Source organism: Xenopus tropicalis, chromosome 7, assembly GCF_000004195.4.
Source record: "Xenopus tropicalis strain Nigerian chromosome 7, UCB_Xtro_10.0, whole genome shotgun sequence".
In the NCBI taxonomy this organism is placed as follows: Eukaryota; Metazoa; Chordata; class Amphibia; order Anura; family Pipidae; genus Xenopus; species Xenopus tropicalis.
The window spans coordinates 46,293,466-46,321,045 of record NC_030683.2 but is presented as its reverse complement, the minus strand read 5'-3'; the positions used below and the strand labels follow the sequence as shown (position 1 = coordinate 46,321,045).

General features: G+C 39.0%; 1 protein-coding gene across 1 annotated transcript in view; it reads left to right on the top strand.

Annotated features, from left to right (window-relative positions):
- The window catches only part of cdh23 (cadherin-related 23), a 465,229-nt gene that overhangs the window by 247,644 nt on the left and 190,005 nt on the right, over positions 1 to 27,580 (top strand). The window contains exon 13 of the mRNA XM_031906723.1: positions 26,978 to 27,042. Within this exon, the coding sequence (XP_031762583.1) occupies positions 26,978 to 27,042 (65 nt within the window). The remainder of the gene's footprint in view (positions 1 to 26,977; positions 27,043 to 27,580) is intronic.

Genomic DNA, 27,580 nt, shown 5'->3' with positions numbered 1-27,580 from the left:
AATAATATCACTTCCCGGGGCCAGGGCTTCCAGCGCCCCCCCCCCCCCCCCAACGTAGAAAAATATTATTCCGCCAGTGTCCCCCCACCGTAGAAAAATAATATTCTGCCTAAGTGTAGGAGTAGAAAAATAATATCACTTCCCAGGGCCAGGGCTTCCAGCATCCCCCCAACATAGAAAAATAATATCACTTCCCGGGACCAGGGCTTCCAGCGTCCCCCCAACGTCGAAAAATAATATTCTGCCTAAGTGTAGGAGTAGAAAAATAATATCACTTCCCGGGACCAGGGCTTCCAGCGTCGCCCCCAACGTAGAAAAATATTATTCCGCCAGTGTCCCCCCACCGTAGAAAAATAATATTTTGCCTAAGTGTAGGAGTAGAAAAATAATATCACTTCCCAGGGCCAGGGCTTCCAGCATCCCCCCAACATAGAAAAATAATATCACTTCCCGGGACCAGGGCTTCCAGCGTCCCCCCACCGTAGAAAAATAATATTCTGCCTAAGTGTAGGAGTAGAAAAATAATATCACTTCCCAGGGCCATGGCTTCCAGCATCCCCCCAACATAGAAAAATAATATCAATTCCCGGGGCCAGGGCTTCCAGCGCCTCATGCAACGTAGAAAAATATTATTCCGCCAGTATCCCCCCAACATAGAAAAATAATATTCCACCCAAATGTAGGAGTGGAAAAATAATATCACTTCCTGGGGCCAGGGCTTCCAGCATCCTCCCAATGTAGAAAAATAATATTTCGCCTAAGTGTACGAGTAGAAAAATAATATCACTTCCCGGGGCCAGCATCCCACCAATGTAGAAAAATAATAATCCACCTATGTGTAGGAGTAGAAAAATAATATCACTTCCTGGGGCCATGGCTTCTAGCATCCCCCAACGTAGAAAAATAATATTCCGCTTAAGTGCTTAAGTGTAGGAGTAGAATGATAATATCACTTCCTGGGGCCAGGGCTTCCAGCGTCCCCCCAACATAGAAAAATAATATTCCGTGTAAGTGTAGGAGTAGAAAAATAATATCAATTCCTGGGGCCAGGGCTTCCCGCATCACCCCCAACGTAGAAATATAATATTCCGCCTAAGTGTAGGAGTAGAAAAAATAATATCACTTCCCGGGGCCAGGGCTTCCAGCGCCCCCCCCCCCCCCCCAACGTAGAAAATAATATTCTGCCTTAGTGTAGGAGAAGAAAAATAATATCACTTCCCAGGGCCAGGGCTTCCAGTGTCCCCCTAATGTAGAAAAATAATATCACTTCCCGGCGTCCAGGGCTTCCAGCATCCCCCCAACGTAGAAAAATATTATTCCACCAGTGTCCCCCCACCATAGAAAAATAATATTCTGCCTAAGTGTAGGAGAAGAAAAATAATATCACTTCCCAGGGCCAGGGCTTCCAGCGTCCCCCCAACGTAGAAAAATAATATCACTTCCCGGGACCAGGGCTTCCAGCATCCTCCCAACGTAGAAAAATATTATTCCACCAGTGTCCCCCCACCATAGAAAAATGTGTAGGAGTAGAAAAATAATATCACTTCCCGAGGCCAGGGTTTCCAGCATCCCCCCATAAAAGGTGCTAGGGTTTAAAAAACAGGGTTTAAAAAACATTTTTTCTGGTGTGCTGGGTTTAGTTGAGGGCTTTCTTGTTTATGAAGTAATACAGCAATCGTTACACCAGAGATTTCTGATTCTTCTTCTGATAATGTCCCTGGTTGTGCTAGCTGCCTGTCTTGCTTTCACTGATGTCTTTTTTTCTCTTGGGATACTGGATCTCTGGCTTTCTCCAGATAATCTAGTTGCAGAAGTCTGCTGCTGGGGCTTCCTAGCGATACTCTTTACCTCTTGTGATTTAGAAACTTGAAGGCTCCAGATGAGGAATTGCACTTGGAGAGGCTAAAATCCTCAACTGCAGTCTCATTCGAACTACTCCACTATCAGTTCCACTGGAAGCCACTTGATAACAATCTTCCATTGTTAGATTTTCCACACATAGGAGGATAGAGAGCGGCACTGATATAGAGCCCAAGAGCCCATCGTGATTGTCTCCTACCTGTAAGTCCAGCATCTCATTATGAGGATTCCTGATCAGGAAGGTGAATGTTCCCCCCCCCCCCCACACACAGGTTCTTTGGTATTTGGGCAGATTTTAGTCTTTTGCATGCTCTAATGGACCTTGATCTCTGCCTTGGTTGAAGGATCTTTGTCTCCTTCCTTCAGCTGAAGACCTCTGGCTCTATCAATAAAGACAAATAAAAGAGCAGAGGAAAACACCTCACTTTTTGGAAGGCAATACTTTTGGTTCACCATCAAAACCGGTTCGAGCTGGGCTGCTTGTGAAAACAGACTGAGGCTCTCCAGCTTGACATGAAGTTTTCCGGATACCACATTGTTCAGTGGGATCCATGTATTGATGCTTTTCTGTTTCATGACTTCTTCCAACATTTTTTGGCAGCTGCCCAAGAAGTCATCTTTTTCCAAATCAAAAAATAAACCTCAAAGTAAATTTTCTGACCTGGCAAATCTGAAAATGACATGTCAAAAACCTGGTTCCAACAAGGATTGAGGTTTCTATTGACCACTTTTGTCTTGTTTGTCTGACCCCCACAGTGCACAATAACATAGGGGTCCGACTTCCTTGTTATAAAGTCCTTGGCCATTAATCCATTGGCTTTTAATATGATGACCCAAATCACATTTCTGTGTACTTTGTAGTACAGGTCTTCCACATTAATGTCCGCATTAAGAGGGATAGTCATGTGGTTGGGTAAAACAATAAACTTTGCTATTTGGTCACCTTTGTGTCAGAAAAAGAATTCAGGCCTGGAAGCTTAAGCATTTCTGCAAGCCCTGAGCATTTATCCAGCCTAAAAGGATACATAATTTATTAAGCCTAAGAGGATATTTCATTGAGTGGATACTTCGTTGAGGATAGAATGTTTCTATGACTATTTTTGTAAGAAAATCAATAGGAAAAGCTAAGCAAGTTTTAGTAAATATCTGAGTCAAGAAAGAATCTTAAAGCCAATAAAAAACACATGACTTTTTATGAATGTGATAATATTTAGACCTCTGGGGGGAAAACAGTGGTTTTTGTCACCTCAACTCATATAAATATTCTTTATAATGTCCTATCTTTTGATAAGTGGGAGAGGGCAGGTTAAAATAGACCAAAGTCCATCAAGTTCAGCCCCCTCCAAATGACCCCCAGCACTCACTAGGGATGCTCCAAATTGTCGCCTGCGTCTAAAAGAAATTGTTGCGTGTGTAAAAAACCCAGTGGGCCCCATCGTCCTAGAACCGATCCCTGTTGGAGTTCCCCCAGCTCCTCAGGGGAGGCAGGAGGCGGGGGCCCCTGTGGAGGGTTAGGGGGAAGCGGCAGAGGCACCCTGGGATGGCAGACACTGTGGGCCCTGCACCCCCCAGTCCGACCGTTCAGGACTGGGGGCCCCCTCTGCATTGCGGGGTCTGCGAGGGGCTTATTTTTACCACTGCCAGATAAGGTTTACTTACCCTAGTGGTAAGTATTTTTATGGTCCCTATAAGTAACCTATACTTAGGTACAACCCTCCATTTTGCATTTTCCTATATTTTACATCTTTTTTTCTGGGGGTTTCACTGTAGTTAAAGGGGTCTATGCAGAAGTGTAAGAGCCTGGTATGAGGTTTCATTTGGTAAAAAAACATTCAGGTGTAAAACCTGCTAAAATATTGTGATTCTTCGGGCAAATGTTCAATTGGCATAAATTTCTCTCTTTTTTTTAACACAAAAATCTAAAAGCAATAAAATTCAAACCAGATATCATATATAAGTGTTCTTTAATCATTCGACCAGGAAATACCGGATGTCGCTATGACACCATAATAATCATTTCAGACATTTTTCTTCCTAATAGAAAACGGTGGAAACAATGGAAACAAATACAAAACAAATGATTTTTAGTCCCAGAATCAACATCTTCAGAAATGTCCCTATGAATCTGATTAGTAGATATTTATTTTGGCTCAGTAGGAAGCATCGATCTCCTCTGATTCAATAAAACCCTATGAGTTAAACAGATATCATTCCTGCTGACATTGATCAAACTCCCGGTTCACTAATAAGAAAATAGTTCTAGACATTAGTGACTATGTAAATAAGTAAAATATGGAGGGAGTTCAGCTTAGTGCGGTGCTGAGTGTCGCTACCTCCATATGCTTCTTATTGTGGGGGGTCTAATAAGGTGGGACACTGATACAGTGGGACCCTGATACAGTGTGTCTGAAACGGTGGGACCCTGATACGGTGGGACCCTGATATGGTGGGACTCTGATATGGTGGGACCCTGATACGGTGGGACCCTGATACGGTCAGACCCTGATACAGTGGGAAATTGTAAGGGTTTGAGCTTTTGTACAGTATAAGGATAAAGGCTATAAGTTAATTATTACATTACCACTAGGGGTGCTGTTGACATTGCTGTTGATGGAGGAGACAAGAGGGCTCATTTATGAGGGCAACTGCAATTTGGAACATAAGTTCCCATGTTGTTTCCCCCCCATAATTCCAGCATATTGGCTGCAAGTGGGAGATGCGCCTAATGCAGTTGCATACAACTGAACATCAATAAGAAATGGAGTCAGGATTTTGCCATTTCAGGAAATCGGTGTCAAAATGGCATCTTTATGTTGCATGCAGGCTCGGACTGGGGGGTGCCCCCGCTGTGCCCCCTAACCCTCGCAGGGACCCCCTTACAATGTCCTTCCCTGAGCACGCATAAGTGAAACGCGTCAGGGGAACAGGCATCGGGTCTGGGCTGCTGGGGCCCACCAGGTTTTTTCCCGGTGTCCCGGTGGCCCAGTCTGACCCTGGTTGCATGCATGCAATGCATGTAAGTCTATTAAGGCAGGGCTGAGGGAAGCCTGGAGCTACCAAGCTGCCCAGTGGCAGTAGGTGCACAATTTGCGATAGGTGGGGCAGATGCACCGGTGGAGGATAAGGGTAGTTTGGGGACAGGTGTCTTTGCAGTTGCAGTAACTTAACAGTGCATCAGGGGTTGCAGGTTTGAAGTTTTCTTGAGAGTCAAGTATTGCAAGCTCAGCGCTATTGCTTGTGTGCTAGCTGTCTTTCATTCTGGTGTTTTGCATGCAGGGAGGGCAGCTGGCATGTCCACCAGTGCTTTGCTTGTGTGGTGTTTGGTTTGTCCACTGGTTGTTGGCATGCATGGTATATGGCTCTGCTCTGACTTTTATGCAGGGTGGCTAGCTGGTGCATTGAGTATGGGCTGGCTGTGCACTAGTGGTTCCATGCATGATTTCCAATTGATTCCAGTCATGGTAGACTGGTTATCTGTTCTTCCATCTGCAGGTTGTGTACAGTTCCTGAACCTGGCCCTAGCATTGCTGGTTCGGTAGCTTCTCAAAGTCGGTAGCTACAGTGAGTGGTAGCAAGTTGGGCTTCAGCCTGTCATGCTCTGTTACAGGCTTGGCTCCCTAGCTTGCTTGTGCTATAGTGGGGCTTGATGGCTAGTGTGCCCTTTCATGGTTAGTCAGTTTTCACTTGTACGTTGCATCAGATCTGTGCTTGGATTATCTTCTGCTGATCTCTGGTTGTTGTTGAGTTTGACAGCTGTCAGCGCCAATTTAAGCTGATACCGGTGTGCTTTGGAGCTAGATGCTTGTGGATCACAATTATTTTTCTGGGGCCCCAGGCTAGTGCTAAGAATTGGGGGCATAAAGGCAGCACTAGTGGAAAATGCATCAGTTGTGGTTAACTGGCCTGTTTGTTGCTAGGCTGGTAACACCAACGAGCTGCCCAGTGCCAGAGTTATGATATGAATGTCTGACATTTACTAAAAAGTCTAAACTGAAAAAGTATGTGCTGGAAAAATTAGCAGAAACTTTTTTGAATTGTCGCAACGAAACCTGTACTTTCTCAAATTATCGCACAAAAAACCAGCATCAAAAAATCCGAAACCTCTAGTTTCAAAGCAAAAGAGGGATCCTCCAGGGAAGGGATATCTGCCATTGACTTCTACATGATCTTGGCAAATTTTTGCTGGCAAATTGTCGGATTCAGATTTTAGCAGTTTTGTCACACAGAAAATCTCGAACGTTGCGATTTAAACGTTTAGAGTTAAAAATCCAAACATAGAACAAAAATCACTGTGGGGCCTATTTATAAACAATGGGCAAATTTCCACATGGGCAGTAACTCATAGCGAACTCAACCATTCAGTGATTAGCTTTTTTTTTAATTACCTGCAAGTAGAATAATGAAAGCAAACATCTGGATTCCATGGGTAAGGCCATACACGCACTGATATTTGGTGTGTGTATGGTGGAATGACAAATGACCCAAAAGCCTTGGATATCGGTTGTCTCATTGATTGAGCAGGACAAAAGATTTTTGAAGGTGCCTGAGCAAAAGTTGCATTTAGGGCTGAATCATCAGATAGGGTAGAATATCTACCTCCATATCAGATGATTCAGTCCAAACGATCTTTCCTGCGACCAATGTAACTGTAACGTGTATGGCCAGCTTTACTGTCCAAGTTCAGATTTTCCTGGTGTTTATAAATGCTTACACTTTTCCGATTTTATTGCACTTTAAGGTTGTTAGATATTCTGCTTTCAGTTTCTGTATTTTTATTTTTTTCTCCTATTTGGGGTTGGGTTTTCATTCTATTATCACACTTACCTTACATTCTAGGTAATTTTGGTGCCAGTTTTCATTTGCATATTGTCCAGTCCAATAGTGAGTTTTGGCAATTTAACTATATTAAACGTCTGACTCCATACAGGGCACTATTTTCAAGTTTTTTGTATATTCTCTCTTTGCACTACAAAAGCAGAAGAAGGGTTAATTGGCTTCTGATAATAAAAAAAAAATTGTATATGATATGGGCCTTAGATTGGAGACTGGACAGGGAATGCTGTGAATGATGTATAATATCTGTAAAGTGCTGCAGATACGTTAGCATATGCCTATTACAACTGCCCAGTAGTGATGGGCGAAAAGTTTCGCCAGGCATGGATTCGCGGCAAATTTCCGCGTTTCGCCATTGGCGGATTGTTTCGCAAAATGGATGAAAAATTTTGCCACGGAAAAATTCGCCGCGCGTCCAAAAATTGTCGCCGGCATCAAAAAAGAATAGTCGCGGGCGACAAAATAATAGCCGCGCGACAAAAGAATAGCTGCGGGCAACGAAACAATAGCCGTGCGACAAAATAATAGCCACGGGCGATGAAATAATAGCCGCGCGACAAAACAATATCCGCGGGCGACGGACCAATAGCCGCGCGACAAAATAATAGCTGCGGGCGACGAAACAATAGCCGTGTGACAAAATAATAGCCACGGGCGACAAAATAATAGCCGCGGGCGACGAAACAATAGCCGCGCGACAAAATAATAGCCGCGGGCAACAAAACAATAGCCGCGCAACAAAATAATAGCCGCGGGCGACAGTTTTCTTTTGTCGCACAACATTTTCACCGTTTCGCGAATTTTTCGCCATTTCGTGGATCTTTTTGAAAGTTTCGCAAATTTTCCGGCGAAGCGAAATGTAACAGATTCGCTCATCACTACTGCCCAGGTTTAAAAATTAAAATTTTATATTATTGGAGTGCTAGTGTCTAATCTAACCAACATAGCAGTAGGCCTAAAACTAAATTTCGGTAGCTATCCATACTATATATTAAACAATTAAGTTAGAGCAAATTACCCTAGTAAAGTGTAAAACTTCACTTAGTGCTGGCTACAGTCAAGCTCAGTATATAAATAAGTAAACAAATTGCTTCCTGCACTATAGGGAATAAGAACACCCTTCCACATCAACCAATTCAATATAAAAATGCATTGATGAATAATGAAATCTCTAAAACCATCAACATATACAACAAGAAAGGGTTTCCCAAGAAAGCATGAAATGCCAATAACTAGACTAGACTAAATATTTGGCATATAATCAATACTAATACATAAAGTGTAAACATATACAAATGCCTTGTACAAATGCCTTGTTATACCTGGCACCTAACAATAGATGCTCTTCTTTGCCATTAGTACAGGCGCTGGGGCGCTAATGGTCACAAAATAATGCATTACCTGCCACGACTTTAGACATTTTATGGGATTTGTTTTAGCTAGACTGCATGCAGCAATCATGTACTATCACAGCAGGAGAATTTGTCTTCAGAGACAATGCATATGCCTAGCAATACTGAATACAATACCTAACAATACGGAACAAATGTATAATGAATCCTTAAAAGGACTAAGTGGGAAAAGAAAATGTAAAGTAATTATCCATTTACACAACAGCTGTCAGCATGTTATGTCAAAGAAGGCTGCTATGTATCCGGTAGATAAACATATTTCCATCACAAATAACGCTGCAGAACGGGTAGTGACATCAAAACATATGCAAGATATGTCTATGACTATGTGATACATTTCAATAATTAATCTACTTAATAATGAAAAAGGTAAAATGGTATTTCTATAGACTAAGATAAATGCACAGTGAGAAAGAAGTCATTATATCAGGGCTGGGACGTGGTATTCTGCATCCAACACAAACTTGGCAAATAGTTCCCGCCCCCCCCCCTGCTTTTACCCTATGTCTTTTATTAATGTCTGTTTTAATTCAGTAACCAATATTTAGAAACAAACATACTCAAACACATATAAGCATTAATTAGGGGAAGAAACCATTTATCCTAGTCCATTTTTTTTAAACATTTATTTTACCTTGCCCTTTTTTCTTGCTTTTCATTCATGGGTTTCTTGCCCCCATGTACTCCTTTTCTAATTTGCCAGTATCCTCTCTGAATTCCTTCTGTACTATGCTCTTTTATCTTGCTGCCTTTCTTGCTCCCCTTTTTATCCTCTCCCCATAAGCCTCTCTTTGACCCTTACTTCCTCATCCTATGCAGAAATCTTAGCCCATCAACTTAGCGTGTCCTTTTGTCACAAATGGCACTTCTCCCAAAGCGGCAATATGTATTTTTTAATTTCCCACATGCCAATCTTACCTCACTTGCCACTGTTTAATCTATTTCTCCACATACGCTTTCTCCATATGCAAATCTCTTCCTCTTGCCCCTGTTCCATGCTTTCTCCTTCAGTGATTCTTTTTTATTGATCAAATTCTGTCCATCTTAATTCTGGCAACTTCCATACACTTTTACCCCTCTACCCAGTAGATCATTTCTTACTGTCTCTCTACGGAATATCTCCCCATTACCTCTCTCCAAAGGTATCACCCTTTTCAGCATGTGACAAAAAAGACAATAGGGCTCTTTTAGGTGTAAGTCTATATTTTTTTTACCCATAATGCAGCAATTTTTTTCACAATTTCAGCATAATTCCATCTGCAAGGTTGCAATGCACCTGATGCCAGTATTCATGATGCATTAAAATGCATGTGCTTTAACACAAGTTGGGCCCAATTGTACTAAAAAACATTGCTGTTCAGAATTTTTTGTCAAAATGATGCCTGCTCCCAGTTATTTAGCCACACGTTTTTGCTGCATTAATTAACCCAGGCAACTGTGGGAACCCTGGAGGTAGATCCAGGGTTCCCCTGCGCCAATAGGCTACAATTTGCAATAAGAGTTAGAATGGAACAGGCTGCACAAAGCAGAACTATAGGGAAGTCCCAGGAGCAGCTTTAATGGCATAAATGGCATATATTTGAACAACGCCCAGACTCTCTCATGTTGTCAGCTGGAGGATACTCTCTCTTCCTACATAGCTGCCCCTGTTTGAATTACCAGTAGCACCCTTGTGTTTGTGTATTTGTTTAGTTGTGTTTCTCCTGATATTGCACAAGACATCTGTCTCACCAGCCTACCCAGTATATAAAAGTCTCTTTTAGGATGAGGAAAGGGATGTCCATCTAGCATTTGGGAATAAAAAAAAAAGTATTGGTACATATTCATATTTACTGATCAGTTGCATGTAGAGGCTTAGCCATGTGATTAGGGCTCCTACACAAAAGGAATTTACATACCAAAATGACGTGGAATAAAAACTAGCAACACTTGTTGAACTCATTGTGATACTGATAATTCAAGGATTATAAATAAAAAAGATACTTGTCAAGATTCATAAATAATTTTCATAAATATTTTCATTTCTTGGGACTTTGCTTGTGTTTATCACTATGTTTGAGACACCCATAGAACTTGTTGATATAGACACAAGTCAGAATAAAGAATCATGACCAGCTGTCACACATACTGATAACATACAATCTGCTCAAGCTCTTGTTTTATTCATACAAGGGGACATTTGGAAGCTACAGTAGTTAGCAGTGAGGGACGCCAGGCAGCCCCAGCTGTGCCTGTCACTAACTGCCATGAAAAATAGGTGAGCAGATGTAACAGCCACTGTATTAAAATAGGGGAATATGGCTGAAACAAAGAATAATCTTAAGAAGGTGAATTTGCTTTAACCAGCCAAAATTGCTCCAACATGTATTCCAATGTTTTGTTTATGGAAACTGGCAGGAGATGCCAATATCTTTAGGTACCATTCTTTAGAAATTGAGGCCAATTCCTGTGAAAGGTTAGGCTGTACACTATTCTAAATATATATGATTTTGTAGCTTTCACATTTGTGTAGGGGTATTTGGCCATCTATTGTCCCTACTCTTTCCATTAAGAACAAGATCCCGTTATTGTGGTTTACCTCTGGGGCTGCCTATATTAAAGCAGGCACATGGATTATATTGTTAATATGACATAAGGTGACATCTGTTATTGACATCAAAGTAACACATGAATGTTACCGTAACCTTTCAGATTTTTCTCTGTAATTCATCTTCTTTTAAGGACAATATTAACCAGAAACAACACAATGCATTTTCAATATGCTTCTGTGTATTTGCAAAGCATAGGAGTGATGTATGATGCTCCAGCAGAATATATTATAATGACTGACATCATGTCATAGTTTCTGTTGTTTAACTTTATACATGTTATGAAATGATAAAATGTCAACAAGAAGAAGCCTCTATTGAATATTGTGATTGAAAAGATGCAGTGCTGGTTGATGGGTGTAAAGCTGAAGGTTGCACAGCAGGAGGTAGATGAATCAGAGCCCCTATCTAAATTCAGAATGCATATTCAAGGGATCATCATGTGAAGGGTTATTTTCTCAGTTCAGACAATTTTCTGATGATAGAGACTTTACCTAAAGCAATGGAATTTAGGTCATGTTTGCGACTATAGCTGTAATAGTTCTAAGAGGCACCTAATTATAGGCATTACCCACTGACCCTTCTAGTAAAACATTAATAATTGGGCATATACTTTCCACCAGCACAATCCAACAGTACAAATTATTTGAGGGAGAGTTTAAGGTAGAATGTCTGGGTACTTTTCCTGCTTCCTAGTGGTGCAGGAATATTACTAGTGGTTTTCTACTGTCGTAGGAGGGAAGTACTCACATAGAAGGAATACTGATTTTATCATTGATACTGTAAGTATCACTTAGCTATGCAATACTAGAAACTGATGCTTCCATACATTTGGGTTTCTAACTAAGACTATAACATGCCAATATGCCTAGGATTGTGTGTTTAAAAGCTTGATGCCCAGTATTTTGTTCTCTGGGGTTAGACAAAAAATGTTTCAACAGGGACAGGGATGAAGTAAGATGGAATAAGCATCAGCAATTGACAGCCATAAGGCAACCAAGGGGTATTGCTCAGTCACATCTAAAAAACTAAGTATCAGTTGCCAGCAAACATTAAATTAGGTCATGTGTATAGTGGTACTATGGAATGAAATCAATTCATTATTACACAGCACTTTATCATTTACTTCTGAAGGTTTATTCGCCTTGTGTATTACAAATCTATATCATGTACAGTAGGTTGCGTGACCGTTGCATTGTCAAGGCGTTGGCCTCTGTAGCCGTCTTCCAAAAACCTGTAACCTTTCCCTATGAGACAGAAACTGTGCTGTGCTTTCAGCTTTATTAGAAAGTTTTCAAGGATCCTTGCCTAACCAAAATCTATATTTAAACAGAGACCATTTATTAATAACCACTGAAAACAAAAAAATGCCGACCATTGCAACAGCAGTCAGCATGAGATATCCATATTTTACTATATGAGTAGAAGACGGATCAGAATTGCCATAAGAAGTTTGCGTAAACCTAAACTGTATGTGGCCTGTAGGACAAACTAGTCATTGGACACAAAAAGGAGCAAGGGGTGCCACAGTACTAAATCCTCTCTCAGTTGCCTTGCAAGAGGTAAGGATGAGGAAATCCGAGCACAGGAAGGAAGGAGCAAGTGCTAGGTACGGGGGAGCTGGTAAATGTAGCGCTGCTTCCCACAGTCCCAGTGTCCCTTTCTAGGTGCTATAGCCCAGTAGAGGAACACCATTCAGAATGTATTAGATGCCTCACAGTACATTGCCCTCTATTTAAAGGAGACTGCTTACAGGATCCTGTGAGCCACTGTGGCCCATTGATACATGAGCCCCACAACAAAGCACAAATATATGTACAGACTTATTAATTAATTTGATTTGATGATTCAGGGGTTTAATATAAGTTTCTGCCACACTTTTACCCCCTGTTAATGTTGTATAATAAAATAAAAAATGCAGCGTGTAAATAAAAATTAGGCACACCGTTGCTGCTCGCTTGGTGTGATTCCTCAAGAAAATAACAGAAAATAACTTTATATTCATAGGAGAAGCAACAGAGAGAGCCTAAGGCAGTTTTCCAATTGTTTCTGTCTTCATTTTTACACCAAAAGTTTGCACTGTAGTACAGTACCTCTATTTAATCTGATATGGATGAAAAGAATTAAACCAACTGTTTTTTTGAAACAATGCTCTTTCAACTAGCAGGAATGTTAGAGAGGCACTCCAGCCCTTACTAGAAACTCTTTTCCCCCCTAAGCATTGTCCATCATTGAAATAAGTACTTACAAATGCAATTACAAACTGTGCAATGAGAAAATTAGTTTGGTGGTAATGCCAATAGTCTGCAGCTCCACTAAACGAGCAATACATCATTGTATCCAGACAAGTGGAGTATTGGAGAGAGCAAAGCATAGATATTCGTAAGCAAAAATCCAATTTAAACAGCCGTAAGTGCACCTTATTAGAATTATATATAAACCTAGTATAAAATCGTCTTTTTTTACACCCACCCACTGTTAACTTTTGTTTAGGCTGTCTAGCAAAAAGAAAACAATTTTAAAGGCAAAAAGACTCCAAACAAACGCTGATAATTAGGGATAAGCAACATTTTTTAGGCATTACAGATTTACTGTAACATTGGTACTTGAAACAAAGGAAGAAATCCCCAGCATTCAGTCTAACCCATGAAGTGGCATTGACCTGCTGCAAAATTTGCAGTTTCCCCAATGGTGACATTTTTCACAAATTCTGAACAGAATTACGCTATGAGGTCTGTTGCATGGGAAAAGAATGCAGAAAAAAAAATGAAAAATACCTGAAATGAAATGTGATTTCACCTTCCCATTGACAACTTCCCAATAACAAAGTGAAACTATACAAGTTGCTCCTCACTACTGATGATATTTATGAAACTTAACAAGCTGGGATATGCATGGTCAATGTTGCAAATAGAGGTTTAATACCTGTCAAGTGGCATCTAAGGCGCCAGGAAATATTCTTTATATACATAGCTGTATTACTAGTTTTGTTACTATTACAAAAAACAGACCCCCATTTTTAAGCACACAGTGGGGGGCCATTTATAAAGTTTAGGAAGCGCATATGTATCCCCATATGGTTATTTTGCACATTTTTACCAACGGCTTAAATAGTGCACTGCTGTGCCTGTCTTTCCTTTTTTTGCAAACTGCGGTGAAATGCACATTGCACACAAATATTCACCAATGAGATGTGTATTTGTGTTAGCATGGCCATTGTGTGTATTTGTTGTGTGTGAACATAGCGACAATGGTAATTTTGCAAATATAAATTTGCAATTTGCAAAATCTGTTCAAAATCAAAGTTGTAGCATAACTCCAACGCAGAATGTGTGCATAAATACAATAAATTCTCAATTAGTGTTTCCCACATCTCTTTCTGTCATCAACTAAAACAATTTCAAGTAGTCCCAAAAAAAAATCAGTGCATTTTTTTTGTTTTAAAAGATCAGCTTAAAGAGATACTGACACCAGAAATGAAAACTTTTTCTACATCTATCATAACAATGTATTTGCGTGCTATTTATAATTTTGCCTTTGTCCGATGCTTTGATATTACCTGTCTGATCCCCCATGTTCCTCTATTAGGGGGCGGCCATATTTGTGCAGCAGGAGGCCGTTAGCATAAGCAGCTATAACTGACAGGCTGAGAAGGGACAGTCAGGCTGGCAAAAAAGTCAGGTTTAGGTACTTAAATAACAATTACTTACAAAAACTGACCTATCAGCAAGGAATGGTCAACATGACCTATAGGTAACTTTTTATGTAGATTCATATTTTAAAACAATATGACGGAAGGGTAGAGTCCCCTGAGAAAATAGTTGCTCCAAGCTGAAAAGAGGTGACTCTGCAAACCCTTAACATCAAGTTTAAAGAGAAACATAAAAATATACCCGAGTATAAGCCGATCCGAATATAAGCCGAGGTACCTAATTTTACCTAAGAAAACTGGAAAAACGTATTGACTCAAGTATAAGCCTATAGGGTGGGAAATGCAGCAGCTATTGCTAAGTTTCAATAATCAAAATAAATACCAATACAATTACATTAAATGAGGCATCAGTGGGGTATATGTTTTTAAATATTTATTTCAAAGAAAAACAGTAAATTAGCTCTGTAAGTGGAGAAGAGGGTCAACAAAAACAATATGGTATCAATAATGATATCTTAAGAGTACTACCCCCTTAGCTCAATCAGCAACCCAGCTAAAACACAAAGAGTTAAAATCATTCAGAACTATATATAGAATATAAAGTGCAATGTCTAGTGCAGAATGGGACAGGTGAGAACAGTAGATGAATTTGGGAGCGGGCCAGGGCACTTGAGGGTCTGGTTGCAGGTGGCCTAATTTGCACACAAAGGACAGAGGGTGCTAGCATAGAGGGACCCATGGCACCTGACTCGAGTATAAGCCGAGGGTGACTTTTTCAGCACATTTTGGGTGTTGAAAAACTAGGCTCAGACTCGAATATATACAGTATCTGGCTTTCCCTAATATCCTGGTCACAACATTGTTAGAAAATATAAAATATGCTAAAGCAGTCCTTCAGAGACAGCTGTTTTAAGCTAATTTAACGGAGCTTAACACACTTCTTACTTGGTAGTGGCACTCTTTGGAAGACGGTCACCGTAAAGATTCATAGAATGTTAGCATGAGTGAATTTAATTCATAATCTTTAGTCTGTATATCCGCTGAAATAGGTAATTACAACACAAGTTACCTCTCCACAGTTGTGTAATTTGCAGGACAGGTATGGGATCTGTTATCTGGAAACCTGTTTTTTAGAAAGTTCTGAATTATAGGAAGACCATTTCCCATAGATTCCATTATATACATATAATTCTAATTTGTAAAAATGATTTCCTTTTTCTCTGTAATAATAAAACAGAACCTTGTACTTGATCCCAACTAAGATATAATTAACCCTTATTGGAGCGAAAACAATCCTATAAGGTTTATTTAACGTTTAAATGATTATTTTTAGTAGACTTGAGGTATGGTAATCCAAATTACAGAATTACCCCTTATCCGGAAATGCCAATGTCCTGATCATTCTGCATAACAGGTCCCATACCTGTATGCAGTAATGTTATAATATATAATATTATATATATGTAATAATGTTATAGTATGTAGTAATGGTATTTTAAATGACTTGCAGTAGTACATATGTGGCATTAGGAAATAGAATAATTATTTAAATAGGCTAAATATGTTTGGAATCAGATTGTTTTATCATATTTTTCTGTATGTGTTGCCTTTAAAGCACATGAATGCTATGCAGTACATGTGTTAACTCCAGCAGCTGCACACAGCGTCATTGGGAATTGAGGTAGCAGGCACACAATGAGATAGATCAGTTCTAACATAAGTTTGTAAGTATGCTTTTTCTGGTTATGTAACAGACCAAGGGAGTTAGGGAAATGGGATAATATGTGTAGGTTTTGTTCTGAAACTTGTTTTAGAAGTGACTAATTCAATAATGTGCCTTGTCAGTTCCACTGCTACATGAACAGAGTGTATTGTTTAAATAAATTACTTGATCTCAAGAGAACTTTATCAATGCCAGCATTTAGGAAAGAGCAGAGAAACAAAGGAACGCCTGCCTGCAAAATCTCCATTTTATAGGGGAATTAGCTTTTTAATGTCATATATTTATTATTCCTACCTTGCATTGCCTCTTTAGAATTTTGTAACTGTATATGCAATGGTTAATATAAAGAACGCACTACATTATTTAGTGGTATTGTTAAGCCTGTTTATTGATGGTTCAGTAAATTTGTCACTAAGGCTTGAGTTCATGCATACATTTTAGCATAGACATGTCAATCCTTTTACCCTTGAGTTGTTTGGTGAACTACAACAGCTATCATCCTCTTCCAGTCAATTGCTGTCTTAAAATGATGGAATATGTAATTCATGGATGCCAGGTATAACAGCCTGTGCTGCACACACATACTTTGGCATACTTGTGCATGCACACTTGGAGATAAGTGGAGAAAAGCATCAAAGTGGTGTCCAATCCACATCATTTCTTCTCTTTAAGCTTTATTTCCAATTGTCCTTCAAAAAATGGCTGTGAAGAGCAGTTCAGCAATAGCTGGAGAGTGCAGGTTATTATAAATGTCTTCAGTGTCGTTTTGTTAACCAGCATTCCCTGCCACCACAAAAGACATATGTGGCAGAGTGAGTAGTAGAGATTCATATGACTGGGGGCCACCTAATTAGCTTTTGCACAACCTGGCCTACTGGAAAAGAATGGGTGCAAGGCTTAGGTATGGACCCCAGGGAGCCAAACTTTGCTTTAACATCAAACTCATTGTTGGCAATAGTTTTGATGGATAAAAAAGTTAGTCACATGACTATTATCTCACATTTCCCCCCTCTGTCAAAGACATATCACCCAACTGTAGGAGAAATAGAATGGTGGTTGTCAAGGAAAAGAGTTATATCATGCATCCAAATACAAAGAAGGAAATTAACTCTTTACAACAAAAACCTGCATTGCGGTTTAGGAGATGTGGCCATGCTCAATAGAAAATCTTAAATATACACATAATACACATCCATGGCTTAGACGAGTGAGCTTATTCCTCACTGATTTGATGGTGACCTTAAGGAAAGGCAAGTACATTTGCTGGCACAGTCTAAATAAATAGAATTTTCAGTTATAAGAGTCAGATGGTTGATTACTTCAGTAGTAGATACTTATAGATAGAATAACATTGTCAGACAGTCCCTTTTACCTGAAACCATCCCCATGTTTAACTTTATAGACACCAAAATATAAATGTATTAATCGAATTCCTTGCACTAAGCACTAAGGGGAATTCCTTGTATATTATTATATAAAAAAAGAGAAAAATGTGTATTTTCTAATGTTCTTTTCAACCTTTTTGAAACCAAAAGACTACCTGCTACCTGCTAATAACCTATGGATCCTGAAAATCATACAAACACACTCATCTTAGGGAAGCATTGATTTTTTTTCTTACTGTAAGTTATGAATGATTGTAGCAATGATCTCAAGGACTCCTCTTGCGTATAAGACTCAGCTTATAAGCTGCAGAAGAAATGCTTTTACATACTGTACTGCTCTTTCTTACGCTAAAAGCCAGGTTTCATTTTTAATTGTGAAGGTAGTGAATTACGCATTTTGGGACATATTTTCCCATGTCTATTGAATTCAACTTTGTCTACCACTAAAGTGATCGTTGTGCCATCTTGTTACATAGATAAGCTGCTTAAACAAAGAAGACACATGCCCATCATAAAGGCTTGGAATAAAGTTTTATAGCAAGATCGGCAATTATCCCTCTTTGCTCACTACAGTTCCCATTTAGTAGCTTCTGAGAATGATATTACAGATTAGGAACACATATAAAATACAGTATTTAGCCACATTTGCAGGTATTCTAATACCTTCATGTATCTATGCATAGATAATCATTTCTAATGTAAGTTGAAATCAAAGGTCAGAAAAAACAGAACTCATATATCTTCACACATCAACCAGAAGGGTTCACTTATAAATAATACAGGCGCATCCCAAATGCTTTTTATATGGAAATATATTTTATCCTTACTTGGTGTAATAAATATGTTTCTCCGCTCATCCAAAGGAACACTTACCTGTGTCTCATTTTTAATGTGCTTTTAATCTTATTGGTAGTCATGGTAAGTTTACAATCCATACCTATACTGCCTGTCTCTATGAATCATTTCACAAATGTTAAACTGAGAAGCATTTGGGCCAGAATTGCTGGCATCTGGTGGAACTTTGAACCACAACATATAGGCAGGGCATGATATGAAGCTTACAGGCCCGCGAAGGCCAGTTCTCCTTGTGAAATTAATGTTCCCTAAACAAGCATGTTATTTTAATTGACTATTGCAGCAAAATAAATTATATATATATATATTCCATGTAGAAATGTGAGTGAAGCGTTGCTTGCTATTGCATGAAATAATTAGGAGGCATGTTGGAATAAATATATCTTTTTGCACACTAGTAATGTAATTTTATTCATGATACCCTGTACACCTCTGCGAGCACAGCTTCCTTTGCCAGTGAGAAGTAAAGAAGTATGTGGGTAAATCAATGAATGACTGCAGGCAGAAACAAATGCATGCTTAACAAATGATATACATTTTCAGTTTAGGTTAAGGAGAATTCCTGCAAAAATCTAGCACAGAGGAAGATCAAGTGCTGTTTTATGTTAATGGTCACCTGAGGCCTAATCTTTGTCAATTAGGTTTTAAACTGTAGAGGCATTGGGCCATAACAGTATGTTTGTGCCATGAACTGGCAACTGCCTGCACAATATACTTTTCCAGGTGCCTGGCAGAAGCCCCTTGCCAGTAATCAACTCTTTCTTTCATATTTTTTCTTCTTTTATGTCATCTTTGATTGCAATATTTCTTCTTTAATTGATAAACAAAATTAATTCTTACAATTGCAATGACAATGTAATAAAATATCCCTAATGTATTTCTCTTTATGTACCTTTGTTGCCTTGGGGTCCTTATAAGTCTTGTTCTATAAATGAGAATAGCCATCTGCATGTGTAACACGTAACGTGCACTGTACTGTATGGATGTATTGTGCACAAAACTTACATACAGTTTGGAAAACACTTTTATACATCCGGTTTAGTAGCCTTTTATTGGGTTTAATGTGTTTTTATGAGTTATCATCAGTTCTAAGAAAAATATTTCTAATAGAGTAATTTCTTGGAATCATATATCACTCCAGCCTCTTGTGCATTAAATATTTCAAATCTTAAAATTGAACCTATAATAAAAGAATATCCTACTCTTTTGTAAATTTTTGCCAGCTTTGGCGTTTTGCCATGCTGACCATCTGGATCTCTTTGGACAGATGCATGGGCCACATTAGTTTCGTGATCCATATGTCTCAAAGCATTCTAAAAAACTGTGGGTCATAGAATGGGTCAGGGCGGCGAAGAGAAGGCTGGATGATTGCAGTTCTGCAGCTTTCCAAATGGGGCAGAACGTTGCTTTCCCCAGGTGGCACAGAACTTCCAAGAAGCATTAACCGCAGACGCCAGTGCTGATCAAAATCCACCGTTACATTTCCACCTCTATTTAGAATACTGAGACCTCACTTTATTGTTTGTCATGGTGGGAGGTTTACCACCTGGAGCACCTTCTGAAATAATATGCTACATTCACCAGTTTCCCTATGAAAGAATGCCGAGCTATTTACCTATATTAACTAAATGAGTCTGATGAAGGGGTACTGACAATAATAATAAATGCAGCTTTTATAACTTGTAATGCACAGACAAGTCAAGAAGAACAAAATAATGTACAATAGTGAAAACACTGTTATAAGTAACAATAACCCATCATATACTGAATATAAATTATAAAATTAATATATATATATACAAATTCAGCGCATTATGCTTAGAAGCTCATTATGTTTGTTGTAGACCCGTAACAAAAAGGGTAATTGAAATGTTGACAAGTTTAGATTAGGCCGTGTAAGGTATATTTATTTCCATCTGATTATATTATCTAGAGGCACCTTATGGCAGGACTCCACTTGGATGTTTGGCAGGACTGAAGTGCTTTTCATAGATAATGCAAAGCTTAATTTACTGTACATATCTTCGGGACCTCCATTTTTATTGAAATTGTGTGCATGCTCATCAATCCACTGCTGAATTAAATAACAGTCATTTTGTGATATTTCCTAATGGAAGCAAGAATGTCTCTATGTTGCTGTTATAAGGCTACAACTGCAAACATTTGGCCCTCAAGGCCAGAACTAGAGGTAGGCAGAAGCAGGCTTGGACTGGGATACAAAATAGGCCCTGGCATTTCAAGTACACAGAGGCCCAAACAACCCCCACCAGCCCACTAAACAGTGACTGTGGCATCTTACAGCATTTGCCAGAATCCACAAATTGCTACTCTGGACCTCAGCAGGAAGGGGAAAATGCCTATGATGAGTGGGTAACCTTTTCCCTGCATACCCCTAGATTTGCCCTTTCTTGCGCACTAATTCACCCCACTCACATTGTTGTCTCGTTGCTTCACGATTCTGTGGGCAGAGTTGCTGGAAGGGGGGAGAATTGTGGGTCCAAGCCAATGTGTAGCACACATGGTTTGGATTGCATGGGGGTGATTGGGGGGTTGGGGGGGGTGTGCATTGGGCACCTTCACATATAGGCGCAGCATTGCTGCCTATTCCTGTCTTTGGGTTAAAAAAGTGAGATGAAAGTACCTTGTGTTGGCAGCAAAACATTAAAGGTGAACTAAAGCCTAAAAATAAATTTGGCTAGCAATGCTGAATTAAATACTGAGCGTATTATCAGCAGAGAGGTTAGGCAGCCCTATGATATGAATGATCTAGACCCTCCTATTGAGCTTGTCCACAGGAGCTTGCCATCTTGGATCCTGTTATGCTGTCTTTTAAATGCCAGCTGAGGGGTCATCAGAAATCAAGCCAAAAATTAGGTTCCTCAGAAGCTGCTGCTACAGGGCTGATTATTGAATTGAATTCTGATGCTAATTGCAGAGGTTTCAGAGCTGCCGTATAATGTGGATCTGAATTAATTGCTAATTAGCACTGTATTGTGACATTTATATTCTATGTTACAGAAGATATTGTGTCAGTTTTTTTGCTCAGGCAACAGCAGTTCAGAGCATGTGCTGAAAATTTTAAACCAAAAGTGAGGGGTCCTTCGAAAGTACATTTCTTCACTGTTAAAATGGTATGGGCTCCTTGGCTTAGTATAAAAATGGTCACATAGCATAGCTGTAGGGAAGTTGCTGTATTCTAAGTGTGACTGACAGGTCTTGGCACTCTCAAACAGAACAAGATTTTCTTCTTCCTTAACTGTGTTGTGAAAAGACTTTATGAAAGCACTTAACACTTATAAATGATTCCAGTTTGCCTCTCTAGCTTTTGCTGATCTGCAGTTCCCACCATTAAATGGCCATAACTTTAAGGGGATGCTTAAAGTTGCAGTTGTAGCAAGAGCTGGGGCATCAGAAGATGTACAAACCGTACTTTATATAAACCCCGCACAGGTGCAATTTTACCTGAAGACAGATGTGTGTGTGACTGAATATAAACTGCCTGAAGTGTTACAGTAAAGCACACATTTATCTTGATGATGCTCTGCACTGACTTCTCCTGTTTAATGTTTAATAAGCCATTTATTAGCTCTGGAGAATGTAGAGAATCATTGGCCTTTGAAGATTGCAACTGTAATGCAATGTCCTGAAGTGCAGAAGAATGACAATTTTCTCAAGCATATAATAATTTATTACATGCCACACTAGATATAATTATTGCTTTTATGTAGGTGTTGTTGGCCTGGCCATTAGTAAGTGCTGAGATCTTACATAATTCGTATCTATAAATTGCATTTGGCTTGAAAGTTTGCTTCTATGTTAGTGCCTGTTTATACACCATGGGGGGGATTTACAAAAATGTTGTGAGTACGCATAATTTTTGAGAATTAGTCATACCCACAACATTTTTCCAGACATTTTTTACGCCAAAGTGTCTCTGCTATAACAAAAATGTCAGGAAAGAATCTTGATAGGTTAATTTGGCTTAAGTCGGTATAAATACTTTTTTTTACACATAAATAACATTTTCATGGCATTTACCATGTTTACAACACTTTTGTCAGCACTACAATAAGGGGCACATTTACTAATCCACGAATGCTCTGAATGCGTTTTTTACGTAATGAGCATATTTTTTGCATAAATTTCGTACCTTGCGCGACTTTTTCGTACTTTGCGACAAAATTTGCGCAACAAAATCGTGTTGTCGTGCCGAGTATGAAAGTTTCGGATTCATTCAAGCTTCATTATCGTGACTTTCCTTGGGCCAGGTTGGAGCTGCAGAGTGCCATTGAGCCCTATGGGAGACTTTCCTTGGGCCAGGTTGGAGCTGCAGAGTGCCATTGAGTCCTATGGGAGACTTTCCTTGGGCAGGGTTGGAGCTGCAGAGTGCCATTGAGCCCTATGGGAGACTTTCCTTGGGCCAGGTTGGAGCTGCAGAGTGCCATTGAGCCCTATGGGAGACTTTCCTTGGGCCGGGTTGGAGCTGCAGAGTGCCATTGAGCCCTATGGGAGACGTTCCTTGGGCCAGGTTGGAGCTGCAGAGTGCCATTGAGCCCTATGGGAGACTTTCCTTGGGCCAGGTTGGAGCTGCAGAGTGCCATTGAGCCCTATGGGAGACTTTCCTTGGGCCAGGTTGGAGCTGCAGAGTGCCATTGAGCCCTATGGGAGACTTTCCTTGGGCCAGGTTGGAGCTGCAGAGTGCCATTGATTCCTATGGGAGGCTTCCTAAATCATGCACAGAAGGATCAAAGTCGGAAAGGTTTTCCTGCATTTTACGATCATTCAATAAGAAAATTTCATGATTTTTGGATCACCAATATGATATTTTCTTGCCTAATACAATTTTTTGTAAGCATATTCGTGATATTTGCGATCTTCAGAAATTTTCATATCTAATCCGGATTCGAACTCGTGTTTTCATGAATGTGCCCCTAAGTCTATAAAACTATAACATACCTTCTGTGAATTTGTTGTGCTTGACCGACACTTTGAGAACTGTGTACTGACTGACACTTTTGTGTATCTTCTCCAAGAATCATCTAAACTATGGCACATTCTTATTGTTGGCTACAGTTGCTGACAGCAGTATTGTCAAGCATTGGTGATTCCACAACAAGCCCTAACAAGGAAAAATTAATTATCCTTTGTTACTGCTCCTTTCCCTAGAACAGGGGTCCCCAAACTTTTTTTTACCCATGAGCCACAGTCAAATGTAAAAAGACTTGGAGAGCAACTCAAGCATCATGAAAATTAATGGAGGTGCCAAATAAGGGCTGTGATTGGCTATTATGCAGCTTGCTTACAGGAGGCTTTATTTGGTAGTAAATCTTGTTTTTATTCAACCAAAACTTGCCAACAAGTCAGGAATTCAAAAATAACTGGGTGCTGTAGCATCCTAAGAGGGGTACCTGAAATCAATCCAATTAGAGATCACCAACCTTTTTAGGCACTGAATCCCCCAGTTCAAATTGCCAGCTCACCGCACAAATAACCAACCTAGCTATCTTCCCAATAAAAAGGTCCATTAAAAGATGTCATTTAAAAAGAGTTGAATGGCAGAGTACCCATTTCTGGCATTATATACACAGCTGTAAGTTACTGTACATAATGATGCCACTGAAGACTTAAATTCTGGGAAGTTGTCAATTCTGAGTACAAAGAACATTAAATGCAATACGATATCCTTAAACTAATTTACTACCGTTTTTTAACTTAACATCAACAAGGGACAGAACTGCAGATTGTAGGAAATCTTTTTACTTACTGTCTTTATTCTCCATAGCTGACATTATTATCAGTCAGCAGAAAGTAGACTATTCTCTTCACTTCTGCAGATTGTGATTCAAAGCTAGACTTACTATAGATGTGCATGAAGGGAAAATGGAGCTCAATGCATTTAATTAGCTGCTTATACAGTACATTTTCAAAAAGTACCTTAGCTTAGGTTTAGTGGATTCATATATTCTGTAAATGTTATTTTAGCCCTCATATAAGTGTTCTAATATATTTGGAATCTTTGCCCATTGCATATAGCTTGATGGCAAGGATCCTATTTCTTAAGGTTCCCGTTAAAGTATTTCAGAGTGGATGCCTTCTATTTTGTCACTTGCTTTGGTCCAATATTCAAAGACTAGTTTTCTCCCTATACCTTTCCATTTTTTCCTTTCCAATTTTTCAAGCTGAAAAGATTGTTAAAACTGAAAAAAATTGTATTTAAATGGACGTTCGTTTCCATGAATCATTTTTATGAATCATGAAACTGGGTGAAATAAAAAAAAACAATGATGGGATTAACTTACCTTTGAAACTGGGTAAAATAGAAAACAATGAATTGATTAACTTCCCCTTGAAAATGTGTCAAGGACAGGCTGTCACTGAATATTCTATTCTTCTACTATTCGAAGCCTCCATAGGACGCAATGGTGCTCGACAAATCAAACATTACAACATTTTTTTTGCAAAAAAAAAGTTAACTAGATGTTAATAAATTATAGGAGTTATTTTCAGAAACTTTTTCAGATAAAATTTCTGAAAAACTGAATTTTTTTGAGTACAGGCAAAAACCCATTTGTAAATCTCGAAAATATCTAGAAGTAAAAAATAAAAACTCTCTATTTTGCTTAGTAAATGTGCCCCTAAATATTCTTCCATTTTTTTCTTTAATAAAAGCTTTAGTAAAAAAGATACTTCTGTGTTAGTATTTACAGCATTCATACTGTCTAATTACATACAAGCTCCACACATTAAACCATAAACCATTAAGCCTATGATAGGGGCTACAGAGACACTTGAAGTTAACAGATATTAGGATAACAGATATTAGGGTTGATTCACTAAAGTGCAATAACGCATATCGCAGGCTTTTTTGCGTTAAAATTGGCACGAAAAAAACGCGATTTGCTAAAGTATTATCGCGTGCGTTAAATTTTGCGCTACCGCATGCGTTAATTTTACCGCTTTGCGTTAATTTGCGCGCAGAAATAATACTAACGCATGATTTACAAACACTTAGATAAAATGCGCTAAATATCGCATTTGTCTGTGCTAAAAATAACACCTACTTGAGGCAGGCGGAAATTATAGAAAAGTACAGTTCATGAGCTTTTGGCAATAAAATATGGACTTTGCAGTGGGATTTATTCAAGTCTGTGTTGGCCCTAGAGTGATGTAGCCTCCAGTTTGCAGGGAAATGGTCATTTTCTTAAAAGTAGCTTTACAAAAGTAATGCCGTGTATAGCTAATATGGCGTGCATTTTTCGCACGCGGTGACTATTTGTGCGCAATGTGTTCATTAGCGCTCGTTCCATCAAATACCGCATGAAAATAGTCTTTGCAACTTAAATAACGCAAGCAGCATCGCGTCTAAATTAACACAAGTATGTTTTTAGTGAATTGTGCGTGTAGACACGAAAAATTAGACGCGATAAATTTTTGAAAGCATGCTATAAATAGCGCACGTTTTAACGCACTTTATTGAATCAGTCCTATTATGTCCTATTCATTTTCTTCGTAGCATGTTACTAGATTATGAATATTAAATAAAGCAAAAGCCCACAACTGTGTGTCCTTTCTTGCCTAGCTCCCCCCCCCCCTTCTCTGGCATACCCCTATACAGTGAATGAGCTTTTCTCAGCGTCTCACTACAGTTCAACCAGGTTCTACAGGTTTACGCATTAGCTTAATTTGAAATTATCTTGATGACCTTAGAGGTAAAATCACTGCAGGTGGTAAGCAATAAAACATGCATAATTCCCAGTTGACATCAGGGAAATGGAATTCCATGTGATATGTACCACAAAGCCATTACACATGAGCTTGATTACGGTGAAGGTACTAGGTAATAGTCTGTATCAAAATAAAAACATTAAAGCATTACATGCAATTTATATGATTTAGTATGCCTCTTACTGTAGCTTGTGAAATACTTAAGGTTATATAAGCTTGGTTCATTTAGTTAATGCTTTTGTTACTAGAACAAGCCAATGTATAAATATTTGATTATGTTTTCATAGTTGAGATAGTTAAGTAAATGCTTTCTGGAAACCAAGATTAATTTATCCACACACAAATTGCTTTATCTTTACTGTTAGAATCAGTAAATATGGCAATTTAAATATCCCCAAATAAACAGGCCAGTGTGAACTTAACAATAATGCTTGCAGAATGTATGAAGTCTGGCTCTCATTTTTAGCACAGGTGCAAATTTGCAGCTATGGGTTACAGCACAGTGCAGTAATCCATAGCAACCATACAGAGTGCTTTTTTCATTCTCTCTGCACTAGCTGTACACATTATTTACTCATTTTAACAGATCACCGAGGGCCCCTTAAAAATCACTCCAAATACAAACTCATATTCACTGGTATTAATGTGGGGGTCCTACTGCCAGTCCTACAGCCTGTTCATAGAATCCAAATTTTTTCTTGCCTGTTCAGAATAAATCACTTATTATATGTATGTTTTTAGCTGCCATATTTGTAACTATACATGTTTTATTTAGTTGATTGATATCTTATCTCATCTTATCGTATTACTGATTTGTCAAACATGAATCATGTAGAGGACAATAGAAAACATTTATCGATGATTCAATGTAAAGTACTGCTGATTTTCTAAATAATGATTGATTATAGAAGAACCATAACAGTAAATTCCTACCTTTACCTTAGGCAACAGACAATGATATTGGGTCTTTTGGAAAAGTGAGCTACTTCTTCAGTGATGATCCTGACAGGTAAGGATCAAAGTATTTTGAAAAAATGTTTTCTCGTGTACAGATATTTGTAGATTTAAAAATCAGCAAGCTGATTCAGTCAATGGACCCCACCGAAGGCATGTTATATTGTTATATTGAACATATAGTCATCTATTTAACTGAAAGGAAAGTGTTTTACTTCATTGCATAAAAAATTTGTGTTGCCTGTATGAAAGAGTATATGTGACTTTTTGTATTTCCTTTTTGGCACACAACACTTGTTCTGTCTTTCTTTATGGCAGTAACTTTAGATATACCAGTGTCCCGCAATGCAAAACCAGATGGAAACCCTAAAGCTAAGGACCACTGGACTTAGCCTCTTACATGCTACATAAAGCAAAATCTATTCTTACATTGTAGCAAGGATCGGCAACCCTTGGCATACGCGGCGCCGCGATTTGCCAAAGTAGCCTGAAGTTTCCTCTCAAGGAAATTTCCACAAGTTTGGCAAATCGCGGCACCGCGTATGCCATCCCACTGGCGATTTACATTCTAGCCGGTGGGATGGCATTTTGGG